Source organism: Tachypleus tridentatus, chromosome 8 (assembly GCF_004210375.1).
Source record: "Tachypleus tridentatus isolate NWPU-2018 chromosome 8, ASM421037v1, whole genome shotgun sequence".
Taxonomy (NCBI): Eukaryota; Metazoa; Arthropoda; class Merostomata; order Xiphosura; family Limulidae; genus Tachypleus; species Tachypleus tridentatus.
The window spans coordinates 99,972,133-99,994,590 of NC_134832.1; the positions used below are offsets into that span (position 1 = coordinate 99,972,133).

At 34.6% G+C, this 22,458-nt stretch overlaps 2 protein-coding genes across 2 annotated transcripts in view; both read right to left on the minus strand.

Annotated features, from left to right (window-relative positions):
* The window catches only part of LOC143223049 (uncharacterized), a 41,037-nt gene extending 37,181 nt beyond the window's left edge, over positions 1-3,856 (minus strand). The window contains exon 1 of the mRNA XM_076450441.1: positions 1,741-3,856. Coding sequence (XP_076306556.1) covers positions 1,741-3,654 — 1,914 coding nt within the window. The 5' untranslated portion in view covers positions 3,655-3,856. The remainder of the gene's footprint in view (positions 1-1,740) is intronic.
* On the minus strand, positions 3,852-21,920 carry LOC143223050 (uncharacterized). The gene is made up of 3 exons (XM_076450442.1): positions 21,706-21,920; positions 14,742-14,940; positions 3,852-6,148 (listed from the first exon to the last, which is right to left on the minus strand). The coding sequence occupies exons 1-3, from the start codon at positions 21,871-21,873 to the stop codon at positions 3,852-3,854; spliced, it is 2,664 nt and encodes an 887-aa protein (XP_076306557.1). The 5' UTR covers positions 21,874-21,920.
* Between the last annotated feature and the right edge of the window lie 538 nt (positions 21,921-22,458).

Sequence of the window (22,458 nt, forward strand, 5' to 3'; positions counted from 1 at the left end):
CTAGAGTGAATAAAGTTCAAACGGACAGTGCTATACATTGTGGAAATTACTGTCTCTGTGTAATTAATTTTGCAAAGTCAGAATTGTTTGAAAAAAAAAGGAATTCTACAACAGTTAGTTTTGTAGATACTTTAACTAAATAATAATGCTCAAAACCTCATGCATGTAAAAAATACACATCTTAATCCACAAATGCCAAATCAAGAAGTGATAATTGAGCAATCAGTACAGAGGTAGTCAGTGTTGATCTCTTATTGGTGAAGGGTTGTTGTATACAACAATACAGCAATATAATGTGAAAACAAACGAAATTAGGTGGAGATGTTTGCATATAGAAGGCAGCATTTAATGAAGAAAACTAGATTTGAGAGGAGTATTGTATCACATCAGAAATTAAAACTGATTAATACAAAAAATAATCAACCAACAGAAATTAATGTTTTTGATTATTTCTACTGTTCATTTTATAAAACAATGAAATTATGATTTTTCATTATTTTAGATAGGTTCTAGAGTGTTAAGCTTATTTGATTACTAGCTCATGAACATAATCAGCTAATCAAAATTAATGATTCTGATTATCAATATTTTTATTTATTCATACATCTCATGTGAGAATAATTGATTAGTTGAATGTAATCAATTAATGAACTTGACCATTTATCAATATAAAATTCCATTAATTACCTTACTCTAGTACTAGCCAATGTCTACATTCTTTTCAGCATGTCAATATCTTTTTAATAACAATGACTACAAGTGAACTGATCCCAAAAACTGTAAAGAATGATAAATAACAAAAGCAAAAGTAACAAAGCCTTAAGTGATTCTACTAATCATAACTGTTCAACCAGATGATTACCCATATTCATATAGTCTTTAATTTCTACCAAAAGGCCAAGGTTCTGTCAAGTTTGTAATTTTTCTAATTACTTAAGAATAATCTTAATTACTAATCAATACTTATTGTGGTATTTTAAGCTATTTACCTATTCTTCACTCACATTTACACTTATTATTTTACTGTATTAATGGAACTAAATATAATAGGCATTTTACGATAAGATTGGTCAAACATAAGATAATATTAAAATTATCAAAACGTGAGTATTAAACGATAGAAACATATAATATGTGAAGCAACAATATACCTCTAAATATCTGTAATAAAGTTGTCTATAAATACATACATTTTAAATATCTGTCATATAAAATAAAATATATTTTCAATTTTTCTGATTCTTTTACATGCATTAGTAATTTCATGTTTGGTATAGTTTAATTAAAATGTAATGCTTATTGATATAAAAGTGTATAGCATTTATTACAGACTGTGGTGTGGGAAAGAGGAAAGAATTTATGCATTTTACAAAATTGAAAAAAAAGTGCTGTAATGTAATGTATGTCAACACAAAATCTTTCTAATGTAAAATTAAATTTTTTGTGACTTTACCAAATGTATTAAAAATAACCCACCAAACATCCTAAAATGTCAGTTGTGTTGTAGTACGAGATTTGCATGTTTATATGGTTATACCTTGCTAAGTATTCTTTCAATATCTAAAATATTTTTGTTCTCCAAAATAGTACAAAACAAAGAAACTCGAAACATTCTTAACTTCTGACTGGAAGTTTGCCATTTTCTTGTTCTACAACAAGTAAGTTTAATTTCCCACTACACAAATGTATTTTTCTGAATTGCAATTGTTAACTATATCAAAATTGTACTCCTGCACTTACTGTCTCAAGTTCCTGAACTCTTTCCTGCAATGAGTTCTGGATTTCATTTTCAACTTGAACCTCTGAGTCTTTTCGATGAACAGGATGATCTTCAACTTGAACCTCTAAATCTTGTTGATGAATGAGATTATCTTCAACTTGAACTTCTGAATATTGTTGAAGGTAAACAGACTGATCATCAAATGGCTCTTCCAAAGCATTAATTCCTAACTTGTAGGTATCTATTTTGATTATATCTTTTTCTTCTACTGATGCTTGTTTCTTTTCAATTCTTAAATCTTTCATCATGTCTCTTAGATCTAACAAGTCTTCACTATTCATATCTTCATAATGCTTTTTAATTAACTCTTCATCAAGTTCTATTGCATACTCAGTTTCTGCTGGTATTATGGCAGAATTAGAAACAGTCTCTTGATTAATTTTTCCAACACTCTGGTTGTTTCCTGAAACCAAGGAGAAACTTAAGCCTGAACAATCATTAGCAGCTGCTCCACTGATGACCTGTAAATTGACATCCTCTTCTGTTCTCCTTTCAAGACTCTTTAAGTCATCAAAGATAAAAGTTTGATCACCACTTTTAGAATTTCTTTCTGATTCTCTAATTTCATCTGCAGGGCAATCTTGATCTATCACTGATCTAATACAGGGTCCTTCTTTAACAGCATCTACTGAATGTCCTTCATATGACTTAATATGACCTACGTGGGCTTTCTCAATAGGTGGTAATTCCCCAGAACCTACTACTTTTAATATTTCATCTTTCTTTAAATCCATAACTTCGGTTTCAGTAGAATTTTCAATGTCAAGCAGTGTATCACTTTCATCAGTGATATCATCCTGTTGTATATTATATTCTGTCAAGTGAGGCTCTTCATGTTCATGTGGCCAATCTTGTGTTGTAGATTCTGTGCTTTTAACATTATCCTGTTCTTGTAAGATACAAGTTTGAGTGACAGATACGTCTTTGTCATCACATCTCTCACAATGCTCTTTTTTATATGATAGTTCTTCATCTTCTTTATTTTCTAATGTTCTCTTGGAAGCAGGTTCATCATTATTTTGATCTAGGACTACAATACCTTCATAGTTACAAGTATCAGAAATACTTAAATCATTAACACTTGCTTTGACTGAAAATGTATTTTCAGTGCTTCCATATGAATAATCCTTATCGTTCAGAGTCTGTTCTACATAATCTTCATAAGTTTGATCATCTATTCTACTGAAATCTATTTTGTCCTTACAGTTAAATTGCTTTGTAGTTTTTGTTTTTTCGTCACTAACTATTTCTACTTCATCTGTTTTATTTTTACTGTAAGTAACTTCATTATCATCTGTTGAAATATGGGTATGTTCATTATTTGTTATTTCAAGTATAATCTCTTCTTGTAATTCTGATCCAATGTCTTCTTCAACCATTTGCAATTCTTGTACATTTTCATTGGCATCTACAACTGTAAATGATGACTGAATGAACATACATTCTTTTTTTTCAGATGTGTCTTCAAATAAATTAACTCCTTGACTGTCAATACATGTTTCATTATTTCCACTATGATCTTCTGTAAGACCGTTATAAATTCCTTCCTTCTCAGCTGTTTCTTCCTCCTGTAAAATACTGTTCTTATTTACCTCAATCTCTTTTTTAACAAGAGCTTTGCTTTCAAATTCTCCAGAATGTTCTTCTCCAGGCAATTTATTGATTTCATTTTTAATGGTCTCACAATCTTCAGGACATTCTCCATTGTCATCCTCCTTAGTTTTGTTTTCTACAAATAATTTACAACTTTTATTATTTGGATTCTCACTTTCATTTTTTTCAATCTTATAATAAATATTTTCAGTATTCTCATCTTCAATTTCTTTAATAATGTCAAAGCTCTTATTATTTTGAGACTTTTCTTCATCAAGCATTGTAATATTTATGTTCTCTTTTAATCTATGTGTTTTAATCCCTCTATCTATTTCTATCTCTTCTTCTCCAAATGATTCATTGAAGCTGTTTTCCACAGTTTCACATTTCTTGAGCAGATTAATATTTTCTTCTTTAGATGATTCAATAATATCATCACTTCTAGTCTTATTTTCTTCTAACAGTCGAATTTCTCTGTTTATTTCTTTTTGTGTTTTAAAATTTCATCTTCCTTAGTTTTAACTTCTGTAAACATTTCACTAATTTTACCTTTTCCATCATTTTCTTTTACAGATGAATCATCAGTTCTATCTTTCTCATTTTTATCTTCAAGGTTTTCAACTTCTTCCTTTCTGTTAGAATTTTCTTCAACACATGCTTTATTATTCTCTTCTTCCTCCATTTGATATTTTAACATTTCAGAATACTGATTACTTTCAGACTTTTCTTTCCAAAATACTTCATTAATTTTATTTTTATCAATTCTGTCCTTTCCTAGCATATTAACATGTTGAAGCTTTTCTTTCTTACATAATTCACTAAGCTTGTCTTCCACAGATATATCGACTGTAAGTATTCCAGTATTTTCATATTTATTGGTATTTTCTTCTCTACATAATTCCTTAACCCCATTTTTATCAGTTTTATCTTCTTTAAACATTTCACTGTTTTTACTTTTCCCATCCTTTTCTTTTGTAGGTAATTCATCAGCTCTATCTTTCTCATTTTTATCTTCTCCAAGGATTACAAAATCTTCATTTTTATCATAATTTACCTCTACACATTCTTCATTATTCTCTTCTTTTTGATATTTTAGCATCTCAGTATTTAGGTTATTTTTAGATTTTTCTTCTCCTAACACATCATTAATCTCACTTCTATCAAATCTATCCTCTCCTAGCATATTAACATTTTCAAGTTTTTCTTCTTTATTTAATTCGCTTAACTTGTCTTCATCAGCTGAAACCATTCTATTAATTTCCTCTTCACCAAGGTTTTTTTCTTTACATAATTCCTTAATCCCATCTTTGTCTATTTTATTTTCTACAATTGTTTCAGTATTGCTATCATTTTTGGTATTTTCTTCAGATATTTCATTAATCCTATCTTCTTCAAGAACCTCAATACCTTCACATTTTTCAGAATTTACTTCACCAAATGATTCATCTTTCCTTGCTTCTTTGATTTTACTCTTTAAAATTTCATTTTTTTCAAGATTTTCTTCACCAAGCAATTCATTATCTTCTAACAGTATTTGATTATCTTCAATTTTTTCTTTACTAGGTAATATATTAGCCACATCTCTAAGCAATTCAAGATTTTTTTTATCTTCTTCTTCAAACAATTCATTAATTTCTTCATCAGCACTTTTATCTTCTCCGAGCATTTCAATTTTTTCATCACTTTCAAACTTTTCATCTCTAGATGGCTGATTAATTTCATTTTCTTCAGTATTACTTTGTTGCAAAATTTCAATATTTTGATTGTTCTCAGGCTTTTCTTCTCCCCATAATTTAATATTGCTGTTTTCTTCAGTTTTATCTTCATTAAAAAATTCAATATTCTTATCTCCTGAATCTAAGCCATAATTCACACGTTTCTGACTTACTTGTATTTCAAACAATTCATTATTCTTATCATGACTTTCTTTATGAAAAGCAGGTAAATCTTTATTTTCCACACTATTCAACATGTTGTTTTCACCAGATTCTTTTTCTTGCTTTTTATGTATGACATCACTTTCCACATTTTCTGCTTTTACATCTTCTAAAATAACAACTCTGGCTTTCTCATGTACTTGTAGTGGCTCAGTATTTATCTCTTTCTTTGAATCTGATTCCCCAGTTGTATGAGGTTCCTTATTTTTTATAATTGCTAATATATCATCATCAACATTTTGCCATCCAGCATTTTCTAATGAGAAGAAAATTTCTTGTGCTGCCTTAGCACCTGGACTAACATCATCATCTTCAGATGAGGAATTTCCCTCTGCACAATGTTTTTGTTTGCTGCCTCTTTCAATAGAGGAAGGACCTGATAATGTTAGACAGCTGTCTGAGTCTGAAGAAGACAACCGATTTAATACCTCTCTACCATAAAACAACTCATCAGCTGCTGGAGCACTGTTGGTGTCACTACCTAAAATTTCTGTATGAGCAGCCTTATCATCTTCTCTAATTTCAATGGTTTGTCCCAACTGCTGTCCAAGATCTTTATCAAACTGCTCTATTTCTGGTTCCAAAACATAAGACTGACTGGATGCACCTTCAGCAGTGTCACTATTTTTATTCTGTTCATTCATAGAACACTGTTTTACAGTTATTACATCTTTCTCATCACTGTCTTCACTTTCATTAGCTTGAGGTTGCACAAAAGTTGATGTGTAAAAGCTAGTCATTTCAGAAGAAGTGTTTTGTAAAACAGTGGCCTTACCAAATTCTGTTTCTTCTGTGTTCATCCACTTTCTAGCAGTTCTCTGAAGATATCCCATTATTCCTGGCATGCAACAAACAAAATACAAAGTGAAGAACCATTTTATATGTATATATATGGCAATAATGAGTAATTAATGAAATGTATAGAAGATCAAAACACAAACACAATTCTCACTTTTAAAATTTCCAACAGTCATACAGATTACATTTTCTGTATCATGTGCACAACACTAAGCAACAAAAATATTTCTTCTCTGCCATTAAAAATTAAACCTTTCTTAACAATTTGACAATACTGACCTCAAAATCATGTTGATAGTTACTGATCACCATTAGTTTTCAAGTTATAAATAAAAGATTTATTCAAAATATTTTTATATATCATGAAAACAATAACTTCTTTAATACCTTCATTTATTCATTGAAGGTTAACATATTCTTAAACTGAAAATGTATTTCAAATATAAACTTATCCCTTCACAAAAAAGCTTTCTTGACTTATACTGCCCTCTATTAGCATAATTTCTTTGCTCACCATTAACCTTGATATTCTCATTTATCTCTGCACACTAACATGCAACTGTTCATGCATAAAAACTCCACCAATAGAAGTGCAACACTACCCCTATCGTAACTAGTGCCTTCTCTATTTTGAAGCAGTTAACAGCTTCAAGATTAGTCAAAACACACCAAACCACACCAAAAGTGTGGAGGATGGTTGGAAAATGTGAATGAAGAAAAGTATCTGTCAGAAATATATTTTTAGTCTAAGAAAATGTTAACCTCCTCTCAAAAAAAGCTATAATCCTACACTGAACAGGTGGAGGGACATGGAAAAAAATGATATCCTTGAGGAATCACCTGAGGGATAACTATGGAGTGCAACATGGAAACAAAAACAAAACATCTATGGCAGATTACACCATTTCTCAGCTAGGTGTGCTTTTCATAGTAAGAGGAGGGTAACTAACCTTACACCTAAAGGAAATCATGTGTCTTGTTTAGCCTCTACCAACACCAGAACCATCAGGAACTGACTTCCACTGGATGATATGAAGAGCTATATGGGGTGCATAGCCAGTCCAAAACCTGGTAACACTCTAAATTTATCATCCAGCCTGTAGTAAGAGAAGGGTGATCATTCAAACACACATGAAAACTTTGAGTGACTGGTCAGAGTGCTTTAATGAAAGAGCAAAGTACAATATGTAGTGGAATGCTACATCCAACACTTGGTGGCATCTGATCTGAAATTATACATAATGTCTCCAGTAAGAAGGGCACTACCCTATTTACACCAGCAGAATGCCACTGCTCTACTCTAAACTGAGTGTTATTGTGCATATTCAGTAGGACAGGCTTTCATGGTCCACCACTTCAAAGGATAGAAACTGATAAGTGGCAAGGACTCCACAAGAAGAAGGAGAGAAATAGTGCATTGGAGAGTCCACAAGTAGGACAAGCATAAGACTCCGCAAATCATTAGAGATGGCAGAAATTTCTACCTGCTTTACGCGTGTTAGTCCAAGAGTGTATGGTCCAGAATGAACATATTTATGAAACAAAAAATCTAGAGGTATGCATATGAGTGGTCCTGCAGAACACTTTACCTTAACAGTGGGTGTAATATGAGTTGGATATGTATTATGAAATTGTACTTTGAAAGCATAGACAACACATTGATAGAGTCAATAAGCCAATATTTGGCAGCATGAGGAATTACGCATCAGGTATGCAGTTGGAAGAGCCTCAACATCACAACCATCTTGCATGGTATACAATCACAGGTTATACAGTGCAGATTTAAGACTAAATATACCTGAGCAGGCAACACTTGCCACAGAACAGGATTCAAACATGCAATAAGAGCCCCTATGGAGAAAAAGTAAACAAATGGAGTACTTACCATCCAGAGACAAACTGTCATAACAAGAGAAGATGGAAATGTGCTTCTAGGGACATGGTAAGATGATGAATCAGGTAGGAAGAAAACATGAAAAACGTGACAAATATCAGAAAAAATATTAAAAAATGCCAGACAAATGAGCTGGTAAATTCAATCTCTAAGGGTAATAATGGAAAAAAAAGTCACAGGAGAAGTGAGATTTCCATGGAATAAACAAACAGACTCTGGAACCATGGTAGAGCACAGTTTGTATCTTGTACCAGAGAGCCCTGTTGAGGCAAAGAAGATTAGCCAATAAAGGATGGTAGAGCACAGTTTGTATCATGTACCAGAGAGCCCTGTTGAGGCAAAGAAGATTAGCAAGTTGGAAATGGCAATAAAGGATCCCAGGAAGGATTTTGTATCAAATCAATTTTACTTTAATTTCTAAAAATGAATCATGTTAAAAATAGTCTAATTTATGAATTAAAAACTTAAATCTCATTAAAAATGCTAATGGCCTTTAGAAAACTAAAAACATCTATAAGGTGGACAGTGTCACCATTGCCAATGACACTGTCCAGAGTTAGGGATAAACCTTGGGACAAAACATGTCTAAAATAGTGCTGTATTTGAGAGTCATAATGATGACATGACAGTAAAATGTGGGGTATTGTGACCTAAGCATTACACAGACCACACACTGGTGCATCAGTCCTAGATAAAAGAAAAAGATTAGTTAAAAACACCTGTGACCAATGCATAGTCTAGTTAGGGCAACTTCATCTTTCCAATCCTTACAGAAACAAGAAGGCCAAAGTCCAATAGAAGGTTTTATCTGGAAAAGCTTGTTTTCACGTTGCTTACTCCAAGTCGACTGCCAAGTAGCATGGATCCAACCCTTGAATGGTAAGATAAGGGTGTATCGAGTGAAAAAGACAGGGTGGGCACATGTTGATCGACCAAGAGTGCTACCCCTCCATGTGTTCGTCCATAACACAACCTGTCATTTCTGTACAAATAAAACTGCTCAAAGGTGACTGTATTGGCAGGTTTCAGAAATCTTTCCTGTAAGAAAAGGCATTAGGATGGTAGGAAACAATCAGTGCTTTGATGTCATCCAGATTAGAAAGTAAACCTCGACAGTTTCACTGTATCAAAGTGGCCCTTTTTAATTATGTGAAGACGAACTGGGTGGAGAGCCCTTCTGTTTTCGACCACATTTTTTCTTTATTTTTTATTTGAGAGAGGTCTATTGACCTCCATGGATATTGTCCTGGGTCGATTGGGCAGGTCTCTGTCGTTGGAAGAAGATTCCAGCAACTGAGGGCATGAAAAATGATTGTTTTGAATCTTGGAACCAAAGAAGAAGATGTACCTGTGGTAATGCCCATGCTCAGAACCAAATGGATGGATCTGGGAGTTTGCTGGAATGAATGGTAGGGACAGACATGGGTGTTGACATTGATTCATCAACTTTCTTAACCATGAGAGTCAAAAGACTTTTCATATGGTTTGATCTGTCTGCATTCCCACTGTAGCACCAATGAGCAACAGCATATGCCTGAAGTAAAGTGGTGGACAGTAACTTTCAAGCCTCAAAGTGAGTAATGTTTGAACTGTTTTCAAACGCTGTACCTCTTTTTTTCCAACCACTTATGGTAAGAATGAAAGTATGATGGGTAGGAGCCATTACAATTAATGCAATGAGGGTCTGTTTCACACTCATAGGCATTGTGGTCCTTGCCCTGCAATGAGCACATGTTAAGGAACCTTGCAATTAAGGTAACCTGCCTTGAAGGTGCAGATGAACATGGTGATGTAAATATGAAAATTAGAACATTGGTTGGCATCATAATTCCATCTTTGCAAGTGGAGATACAACTCACTGCAGAAATTCCTTGGGTGGAGAAACCAGCAAGGATCTCTGATTTGGAGACGTTCCTCAAATCTCTCTCAACAATAACTCTTCATGATGAATTCAAAGTAGCATGAGGAGTTACCTCAATGAGTATATCCCCAATCACCTTCAAATGTAAGAGGAGTTCACTGTGTTTAGGAGCACATGTTTCCACCAATATGTCACAAAAGTGAAGCTTTTTGACAGGCTTAGGAGAGCCAGCAAGTCCATTCTGAATAAAAAAAGGAGACATTTACCCTAAAGGTTTGTCTGAAAGAGAATGTAGTATAAGAAAATGCAGTATAAATGTTACAGAGGTTGAAGATTGCTGCTCAGAATCTTTAAGACATGGTCATCTACCTATGGACTGTTTTTCACTATTTTATTTAAATTTTTGTTTGGGGGATCCATAATAAAGAAAGAAAATTTTGGTGCCCACTCACCCCAACCACCTTGGAGCCCTATGAAGGGATGCATTACAGTGCCAAACAAGAACACTGGAGCAATGCCAGGGTTTCATGAGTACTATACCAAAACACCAGCATCAGATAGAATGTCCACAACACCCATTAAGAATATCCAACACTGGTACATGGTTGACCCTACCCCAAAAGGACCAGCCAACTGACCCTGAGGGATGCCATCCCAAGGTTGCTCATCTAGAGGAATTCAAAGCCTAAGTGGTGTGTTAGGGTTAGACCTCTCAACCAACAGAATCCTCTTCTCCCCTTCACAAGTCACCACGCATGGCAAACATACAAGTAGATGTTTATATCTCACAGTCCATACTGAGTCACAAGCAGAACATGACATAGAGTGGTCTAAAGTATAGCAAGGACAAAGGAGAGGATAAGAATAGGAGGATAAGCATATAGGTACCAACCCTTCCAATCCTGATTGAGAGCACAGACTTCTTCTTCCATAGGCTGAAGAACATGAGATAAAAATCAAGGAAGTGTTAAATTCAGAAGAATAGCAAAAGTGTCCAAACCTAGAACACCACAGAGAGCATACAAAACCCATAAAACATGAGTATTACAACTACTCCACAGAGAGAATCTTATCAGGACAAAATAACTAATCCTGGCTAGATTCTGGGCACCTAGATGATGACATGCCAGCAAAATCATGTGGTGGCAGTGGACCCAATACAGAAGATTGAATGTGTGAAAACAGAGGTATGTTAACCACGTGCTCCTTGCCTGGTGATGAAAGAGACTACCATAGAATTGTTGGAGTGGATTATAACCAACTGGCCCCAAAAAGCCAACTGAGTAGCAAGATACACCATCAACCAAAATGAAAAGCATCTATTGAAAGAGACATTCTGGACAAGGAGAAAGAAGAAAAACACCTATGGTAGTATTGTTCTGATCCAATTACTATTGAAATTGATGTGTAAGGAAAAAGGAAGGATGAAAGGGGTATCTAAGGGATTCTAAACAAGACACTAAACTAAGCAAAGACTATCAGAACCTACTGATACTTAAGTATGAGGATGTGACAGAGAAGAATGAGAGCTTTGAGAGAAGCCCACACACCTAAAAGAGAATGTCTCATGCAGTAGGAGAAGGAGAAATTGGAGATGTTGGACTAAGTTGACTTGTAAGAAGGCAAGAAGTAACTGATCATCCACATAATGGCACGAATGAAAATCCATAGAATTGATAAGGCAGGCAAAGTATTGGATCCTGAGAAGGAGGAAAGGAAAAAGAATTGTGACAAATGGGCAGGTGAATATAAGTAGAGGACCAGACTTAATGAAATGATTGTCATAACTCATTGATTCATTGCCAAGGACCTACAAACATGGGAAAACTGAAGATGTCTAGCTACCACCATCTCTGACCTAAGAAAGATGATCAGAGTAATAAATGAAAAAGTAATCAGTTTATTGAGATTTAGTCCCCACTAAGGAAGAAGTGACACCAAACATTTTGAATTCAAATAAGAAAAATTAAACTGATGATAACACAAAACATAATCATTCTCAGTAAATGGGGTGAAGGCATAATGTCCCTCAAATGCAAACTCTCCTCAAAATAACTTGCATGAACCCCAATTTTCAGGGAAAGAAACACGAAATAATGCCCTAAAGACTTGTTCCAAAGAAAAGAAAGGATGGAATAATAGCAAATGAAAAAAAAGGACAGAACATAACATAACATATATAACATATGTGAATAATCAATTCTTCCAAAGTGGAAAGAGGTATGAGCAAATCCCTCAAAATGACATGCAACTGTGAGGAATACTTAAGAATAGGAAAAAGGCTATCCAAATTCCAAACTTCCTGATCACCAAATCCCTGAGTAGGTTTGATGGGATAATCAGTAGTTTGTTCTGATTTTTGCATGAAATTGGTCAACTCATTATGGACCATAATCCTCCTTTATTGGCCTAGAATTACCATTACAACCTGTTAGAAGTATTTCATAACTCTACTGCAGTAGTAACATCAGTTGTAGTCGTAACCACTTGAAACTGTGAGTACATAACTCATAAAATTGAAATAGAAGAAAAACAAAACAATTTGTAACTCTATAGAAAAGGGAAAGAAAATGGTAAATAATAATAGGTAAATAAGTAAAAAAAATTAAGAAAGTAAAAACTTGTGGGTAAGTAAATCAAACCATGAACATAAACACATCTATTCAATAAGACTGCCAATCAAGAAGTAGCTAACAGCTGCAAGATTAGAAAGACCACTAGTAATGATAGGGGTAGTGTTGCATGCTTATTGGAGGAACAGTTGCTGTGTAATTATTTGCATGTATGCAGAGATAAGTGGAAGAATTAAGGCTACTGGCAAGCAGAAACTTTCTGCAAAGAGAAGGCAGTCAAGAAATTTTTTTCTGAAAGAAAATAAGATATTGTGTCAAAAATTGCATTTAAGAATATATAATCTGCATACTTTGACAAGTTTCTTTCATGTTCACAATGTGAGCAACAGGAATTCACAACTTAATGTTCCCATTGTGCGAAAGTACAGCTATCAGACTAACTATGAATGAGATGATAAAAAGTATCCATTCTAGAGGATGACATTCAGAACTTAATTCGTCTATTAGTGTTTCAATATTGGTACACAAACATAAAATATCTTGCATGCTGTAGTGAGAAATAAGCCTTTGGTGGCAACTTGGGTAAATCTGAAAATCCTGTTCCTGGAACTAATATATTCCATTGCTGTAAATAAGAGCCTTGAAGTTCCACATGCTGCTTTGATAGAGAAATCATGAACTAGATCATTTAACTCTTGTTATTTAATCAGATGAGGCAGCTTACGTTGAGGTGTTACTGGAATATAAATACTAGATAATAATTATTCATTGTCTTCTTTACAGGATAACTTATGTTTCCAATTTCATTGATCGATGTGGCACTGGAAGACCATTACGTAAGATACTGGTGTCATTGCTGATGCAATATCAGGTTATTTAATGTATTGTTTAATTTTGCCTGAATATCCAAAAACATTAATCAAGTGAAAATAATAGTGAGTTAGATTATCTGTGGGCTCACATCCTGAGAATTGCGCATGGCATATTTGCTGTATTCTTATTCAGCTATTTTATTAAGTTAGCTGTAAAATCTTTACAACACACATTTGGAGCTCAACGTTTTTCTTGGTCACCAATTTTACACCTAAAGTAGTAGTATTAAGCAACCTATACCTTGTATGTAACATTTTTCCTTCGTGAAACTAATACATTTCACACAAATGTAGTTGAAAATGTTTGAGTGAATTTTTGCATTTTCAGATTTTACTTGAACTGGTGATGGCCAGCATTTTAAATGATATTCTAAAAAATATAAAAGAATTTACTTCACAGAACTTGAGTTTAAAAGGTTTTAAACACAATAATTTTGATGAATTTGATTATATTACAGGTATGATGCAAGAATGAAGAATGGACTTTGTTTTGACTGTGTGCTCAGCAAAGCAGAGTGACAACCTGAGTAAGTTAGAGGCATCTAACATTCCTGGCAGGGAACAACATATTTGGAATTTTACACAAATAAAAAATGTACACCTTTTATCCATTAAACTGTCCAACTAAACTTAATTTCACAGCATAAATATATTGTATTGATTGTATGGCATCTCATACAGTGCTGCTAAAAATCTGAGATATTAAAATAACTTAAAATTTAAAGACAGTGGAAAAATTGTGACTGCATTCTTAAAATAAACGCAATCAAATTACCTTAAATCACTTTCAAGTATCAAATTCTTTGTTGTCCAGTGCAACCCTCAACATTCACCTTAATACACCTACGACATGAAGTTCACACTTTACAGACATCTAATATTCAAAAACTTAAATGGGAAAAATACTGGAATTTCTCAAATGTTTACTGCTGTGGTTTGTATGGAATGATACGGGGAAAGTTTCATATACAACTAAAAGCACAGTTGATCCTCCATTTTTCTAAAGTTTATTGATAATAGACAGCAGTAGAAGTCAAGCAGTAATTGTCAAAGAAGTCTCAAGATTTATCCCAGAACTTCTATAAAAACATATTACCAATACATGATAGTTACATAATTTTGTCTTGTGATCTGCATGACATATAACCACTCAAATACTTAAGAATTCCTCTAGATACATTATATGTAAATACCTCTATGCAGAGATATAGAAAAAGATAACTATATCCTGCAGATTCTACAATGCGTATATATACAAACATATATAATAACATGCTCTGTGACACAATGCAGAAAAAGGGTTAAGCAATGAGCCAACAAAATAAGTGATGGTTGTGATATTTAACAGATATAGATACATATATACTTACTTCCTCAAAACATGTCTAATTATAACATACTATAACATTGTTTATGAAGGCTGTCTTTCTTACCTGTTGGATCATTATCATCCATTAAACCAGATGTCAATAGCTGAGTTTCTAGCTTTTCCAACCACTTCAGCTGGCCTTTGTAAATGTCCAAGATGGTATCCCCAAGTCCAAGAGGGTTAGCAACAGAAACTACTACATCCATGTGATATATAGCTGCTCTTAAGGTAGCAACACTGCGTCCTTCTTTTTCCAATGTAACCTTTATGATATAATACAAAACTCACCATGGTATTATTTAATAAAAAGCTGAACATTGCTACATAAATTACGATTTATGCACAAAAGTCGTTTGATACAGAATAGAATGAAGATTCACATGATAAAGGAATTATTTGTATATATTCTTTGAACCATCATAAAAATTTCTGAATCATACACTGATAAGTTCAGATAGAAATAATAATCCAACTATCTAACTATATTAATAATATGTAGCTTTTGAAAATTACAGATTTATCAATTTTTATAGTTTAAATTGTTTACAAAACTCAAATTTGTTGACTGTCATATTAACTGGAAGAATAACTATAAACATCTTCCCAAGAGATATCCTACATTTGCTTATGTTTTGCATTAATGTTATTAATTAAACAAATGTCTGTGAATGTTTTATATCTATCTCAAAATATGAAAAAGGTTGTAAAGTTATAGAATGCTGAATGGAAATATTCTTGATGTCGTTTGAAAAGTACTATAACTTTGAAATTGATGTAGTCCTTCTTAAAAAAATAAATGAATAAAATGAAAGAAAGAAAAATCTGAACTCCCTCATCTTTTGTATTTCAAAATGGTTGATATGGGTATTAACACTTTTACTAATAAAGCAAAGTTTTACAAACAAAGTTTCAACCTGAAGATGACCTAAGAGGGTTGAAACATTGTTCCCTACTTCATTACTAAAAGTGTTAATACCCATACCAGCTGTCCTGGTACTTCAAGTGGGTTTCTTGTCATCACAAATTCCTTTATCTTTTCTTTACCAAGCATAGAAAGTAGTTAACTTTATCTTCATTTGATATGCATGTACATGGGTGCACTGTATATGCACATATCTAAAAATGCCAGGAGTAAATACACTGAAGTAATTACACCACAATGAAAATGTAGAATTGAATGAAAGTTATAATTTTGATAGGTTATTCCTTCTGCTCACAAGATTAGCTTTTCTTGTTTTCTGCTGCACTCTACATGTAAACTTCGTATAACACATGCCACAACCTCTCTGCATCCCCTATTGTAATTAAATACTCTAACATGTCTCTCATGCAAATCAACATGCATCATCTCTTTACCAGTAGGACAGCACCACCAAAACAATATGCATATGACTCTCTTTATATGCCATTATACACCATCACTTTGAAATTTGGTATATGTATGCATGGGAAAATTGTGGGAAGGAGAGAGGTACCTATTGGAAATACATTTAGAGTTTCAAAAAATTGTAACTTCCAATACAGTACTTTCCTTCTCTCACAAGATTAGCTAGATCCCACAATGAAAAAGAGAAGGGCTGGTGAAAGGGTAGAACAGACATACACACCTAATAGCATCCAAAATATGCCTCTGATATATGAGAGAAACAGATCAGGTGAGTTGAGGAGAGGCACCCCACTACCTCTGAACTAGATATCTTCTCACCATGAACACTTATGAGCAAAAATGACGTATAAGAAAGGGAGTACATCCAAATGGGAGTGTATAAGTCAAGAAAGTGATCCCAATCAGATAAATAAATATCTCAATCTCACAGAAGTAAAGTGTGCAAAAATAAATGCATCTCATGGTGTAGAATAACTAAGGCATAACAGAAAGTACTCAATAAGTCAACTACATCAAAAACCTCCTCACTAGGTACCAACCTCGAAATGATGGAAGGACGAGGATCATACTGCCTTCACCTACAGCCTTAACATTGCAGAAGTGAGGGAACAATTGACTCCAGGGCATGACACAGGAGTGGCATTGAGCCAGAGATTCAGAAATGTGGCATCTGGTATCCAAGGGGAGTCCATTGTATGCAATAAACTCCCGTAACCACGAGCTTGGTCTGAAACATCCAAAGGTCAATATCCCAATCACATGAGAAAATGAGGAAATGCCCAGGATAGAGATGGAAACAACTTAAGTATGCCCCTGTGGCTTGTAACAGAAAGGAAAGAATATATGGAGGAAGATGGACAACCCTCAACTATTGCAAGAACTTATACTGTTGGTTCACTCTATCTAAAACTAGCCCGCAGTGTACTGACAGCTGCATGAGAGCAGGATGAAGGCACCCAATTTTAGGGTGAAGTACATTGAGATGTCTCACTCTGTTGTACGTAACATAAATTGGTATACCTTCTATATCAGCAGAACACCACCATCATACTCTGAACTGAATAATGATTATAGCCATTTATTTGGAACACATCCAGGAAGATGCATTCATGGTAAAATGGTCAATCACCCCAGTGGCTGGAAACTGGTAAATGGTAAGGACTCCCATACTTTACTGAAAGAAGGAGAAAAAAAACGGCATTAGCGAGTTTGGAGGGACTACTACACCCAAAACAGTACAATGGGTGATCACAAAACCTTATTTTGAAAAGCTGATAAAACTGAGTTATTCAACAAAGCCATGACTGGGAGGGGCAGATATCCTCTCTGATTTACCAAGATCATCTACAGATGATTTATTCTGGGATTGGCCTATTTATGAAGCATACATCATGAGGTTATTAACACTCCAGTAATCTTGTGAAATGCCCCATCTGAAAGGTGAGTGTGCAGAGCCATAGAAAAAGCATGCAAATCAACATGGCATACAGTGTGGATTTGTGTAGAAAAAATAACTAGTCATGCACCACTCACCACAGAGTGGGATCAACTAGATGGAATACAAAGCAAAGGCGTCTGACATTAAAGAAAGCATTAATAAAGACTTACTTAGTGTCATCGTTGCACCAAAATTTGAAATAAAATGATAGGTGATAAGCAATGCCCTAAGGATGCAGACACTGTAATATCATGGAAATAATGGGAGTGAACATCTGAGGGGTGATACACATACCCAGCTGTAGAATCTCCTTCAAAGACAAACTGAGACGAAAAGTATGGAAAAAAATGAGGTGGTGAATTTGATGGGAAGTAGCACTGAATAACGTATGTTGGAAAGGGGATAAAGAGGAATAAGCCAACTGGATTAAACAATGAATCCAACTGATAAAGGAAAAGAGATAAAGATCCAGAGAAAAAGAGGTTTGTCAGGGAATAAATAACTAGAAATGAATGGGAAGAGCCTCTGAAGGAAGCCATGTGGACAATATAACAATAAAAAGCAGGCAGTGAGCATAAAAGTCTCTTCAAATCAGGATGAGAAATAAAAAAAATGGAAATGGGATGAAAGGAGGAGTTATTGTCAGGAGCTTCCAAGGTCTTGAAAGAGAAAGAAGGAAGGATCCAAATAAAGGAGAAGGTATAATGGGTGTACACTCTGCTAGTGATGTGGGTAGAAATATATCTGACCAATGCTGCCCACAGCAACAGGCTCAAATGAATATAAAGTAAAAGAATGGAGTATAACATTGATGTTCCTATTCAGAAGTAATGAACTCTCAGAGGGCTGATGTATACGGAAAGAATGGACCAAGAAGATCAGCATCAGAGAAAGAAAAACCCTGTAGTAATAAGGAAAATTAAAAGTATGGGATAAAGCTACCCGATTCCAAAATATCGAGGAAACTGAAGACTTCTTCTCAAAAATCCATGAAAAAAACTTGGAGACACCAGAAACTATTTGAAGAGAGGCTAAAAGTTCCTATGAGCCAGAGCCCAGGTGTGAAAAACATTGATTCTGCTGATACACAACAATGGATAATGAATGAAAGGATTAAGCTATATGAAATGCCACCTAATTTTAGAAAAACAGATCTTTTTGCCAGGAACTGAACAAAAGTCAGGTGGGAATATGTGAAGTGTGAGATGCAAAAATGACGACTGAAGTTGATGAAGGAGTTTGGAGAATAAGGAAAAAAGGACAGGAGAGAACAACTGTAACTGGAGTAACAAGGTCAAGTAGGCCGGTAAGGAGCAATCAGAATGAATATGTATGGAGTGGTATGGATGAAGAAGACTAACTGATTAAGCCAGGGGCGTAGATTTTTTACACCCAATGGGGGGGATGATCTTTGCAACCACTTATGTGGACTATTCAATTTGCAAATTGGTAATCTCTGATTACGTGAACCTGAAAGCTGTAAATATGCAGTCACAGAGTAATCTTGTTGCCATGATACTTGCATGTATACTTAGGCCAACTGACTGATACTTATGAACTATCGCTTAGATCGAAAAGCTTAGAAGCATGCTTATATTAAAGGTGTACATTTCAGCTACTGAAAAAGCCTACATCTAGGCCTAAGTAGTAAATCGATTGGTAAAAACACGAGAATCACAATAACAAACACACAATTTGTAGGCCTGTGATGCAATAAAACAATTCAATAGACTAAACTGTAGGGGGTGATTGTATGCACCATATCCCCCACCTAAAATGAAGGGGGTGTATACCCCCATCCCCCCAGGATCTACGCTCCTGGATGAAGGGTATGGATGTGTGGATAAACATAAAAGAACATGTTTGATCAATCATGGCAGAACTCATCTCTAGTCAAAGCTCGACAATGTGATAAAAGGGACAAAAACAAAGGTAAATAATGACTGAGGGATGTGGCAAATGCATCAGTATGAGGAGTACCACACAGATTGCATAACCACTGAAAATAGGGAGAATGAAAGGATTGATCCATTAGGTAAACCAGGCCTGGTGAAGATAGACAATTCATTACAAGGTTGAAAACATGTGGTACATGACACTCCATCAAACAAATGTGATGATCATGGGCCCAATAGAGAATATTCAACGTGAGAAAATATAGGGATCTCAAATGGATACCCCCTTGGTGAATGATAATAACCACCACTGTTGAATGGCCAGAATGGATCATGGCCAAATGAATCCTGGAGATGGCAAAAAATTATCCAAAGCCCAATGAACAGAAAGGAGTTTGAAGATGTTGATATGAAGAGAATATTCATTCACAACCTAAAGCCACCCATTAGTCAATCTATGCATCCAAGAACAGATGTAAATCCAGCAAAGGAGAAGAAAGCAAAATGCCTACTGAGTATGAGACTTATCCAGCAACCATAACATAGGAAGGAAGAGTAATGGGAGAATCCAAAGGATCCCAAGCAAGGTTCTATTGGTCATGAAAGACCTATTGAATGGACTGCATTAGGGTCCAACAGACTGGTATGAGAGGAGTCATTAAAGACCACATTCCCCAAAGTGATGAACCTCACAAACAGAAAATGGAGAAGCAGACAGGGCATTCCAAATGATCAATTCTATAGAACAAAGCCAGAGAGGAGAGAGTTGGGTCTGACTGTGATAGGTGTTGAAAAAACATCCAAATGAATGAATTACTGTGTAGGATAAAAGACGAACTTCTCCAGACAGACTTCCATTCAGAATGAGCAGGAAGAAAACCAGGCATCCATGTAAATGTTAAAGCACAATCTCAGGGAATGAAGATGTGGAGCAAAGTTTATGGCACCAAAGCCAGCTCAAAGGTAGGGCACAAAATTGGTACACCATCCCATGACAACCAAACTATAGATAAGAACAAGAACACTCATAGATGGATCTATGCAAATAAACATTGGAAGAGTCAATGTTGGTAATCCACAGGCCTGGAGAAAATTTCTACTGAAGAGTGAGGTAGGAGTCCATGGTGGATCATGGGGTGTCAATATATTTTTTGGGATGGGACAAGTCAATGAACAACCTCCAGTCTCCAGTCTTTTCGGGTACCAAACTAAGTGAGGCACTTTTGGTAGTCTGTTGTGTGATGAGGTTTTGGACCACCTTGAAAAAAAGCTGGCACAACAAGGGATCCCTGGTTAAGGGAGAAGGAGTAAGAATGATATGATGAAATATTGTGACAATACTTTAGACCCAAACATCAGATACGAAAGGGCTCCACTGATAAACAATGACTACCCAGTGGGTAGTCACTGGAACTATTATTGGCATACCATGTATCATAATGAAAAATGGCAAACAGTGGCATCATGGAAAGAACGAATAGGAAAGAGAAGCTCAAGAGACAGGAATAAGTGTTAAGCTCAGTTGCAACTGGGACAAACAAGCCTCCAAATGAAAAGGGGTGGGTTGTCATTGGACCAGACCGACCCTTGACTCAAAAGACTTTTGAATCATGTAAAATACATAAATGCTGAAAGATGGGGCCATACAAAGGTCTTTAAATAAGAAGTCAGGAAATGGGTCTATGAAAATATGGCATTATGACCCAAAAAGTCCATGATAAAATCCAAGTCCAAAACAATAGACAAAATATCACAACTTGAAAAATAAAATCCAAAAATGCCAAGAAAGGCCAAGCAGGATCCTCAAGCAGGGTATGTGAAGCCATGAAAACTCGAGGGAGGAAACAAATTATCAAAATCGTCGTCAGCATGACTAGAATCAAAAGGCTTAATAAGAAGAGGGAAGTACCATGCTAGAAGTATTTTTATAATTGATTAATGGATGAAAAACAAAAGTTTCATGGAAATGTGAAGAGTCTTTACATAAAACTGAATGATAGGCATGTTTGGACACAATCAGTTTTCTTGCATCTTGAATACATGTTCGAACAGCAAACTTCACACTTTTATGTAATAGTAGAGTACAAACCAATCTGACAACATGTTTTTAAAAGTAGCTTCATCCATGTACTTCAGTTTCTTATAAATTCCTCTATACTGTCATTAAGCCTGCAGTATTCTAGCATTCAACTACATTTTACATATCTTTAGAAATGTATCATTTAAAAATTATTTTAAATATTTGATATTACATATAAATTAGGCCACTGATTTCTAAGTTATTAGAACAGTTCTAAGCTTCAATTACTTCTGTATCAGTTACATAGCTCATCAACTTTTCTGTATTTTCTTCCTCAGTTTTCTTTATTGTCTCTAGAGCCACCAAGTCTTGCTTTAGTATGCTGCATTCCTCAGCGATGTCAACTATCATCTGTCGAAGGGCTTCTGGAGTCATTCCTTTTTCTGGCAGATCCATGTCCAAGACAAGTTTTACTGCTTCCAAGACGTCTGTGTAGAAAGCTTCAAACTATGCAAGTAAAACAATAAAAATCTGTTGAATTTTCATAATACATAATATTAAAAAAAATTCTTTATGTAATATATAAAACTATGAGATCATAATTACATGATTCAGGACACCCTATCTCATATATAAGATGGTATATGCATGGTTTAAAAGCAATGACTGAGTTCACAAACTGATAAACCAATGAAAATAACAATAGGAAAAAATATCTATTAAATATTTCAAGCACACTGTTTTGAATTTTTAGTATGGTTTACTATAAGGAAAAACAACCAAGAAACACACAAACATATTATAAAAATTTCATAAAGAGATTCTGAACCTTAGCTCGAAATCAAACATTCAGGGCAAATATAACAAATAGTCACACTTCACTTGAAGTGACTTAATGCCACATGTATTATAATTTTAACATCATCCTAAGAATCTAAATAAAACTTTTACGATTCTTATCTGTTTGTTGTTAGACACAAAGTTGCATAATTGGCTATCTATACTTTGCTCACTACATTGATCAAAATCATATTTTAGCAT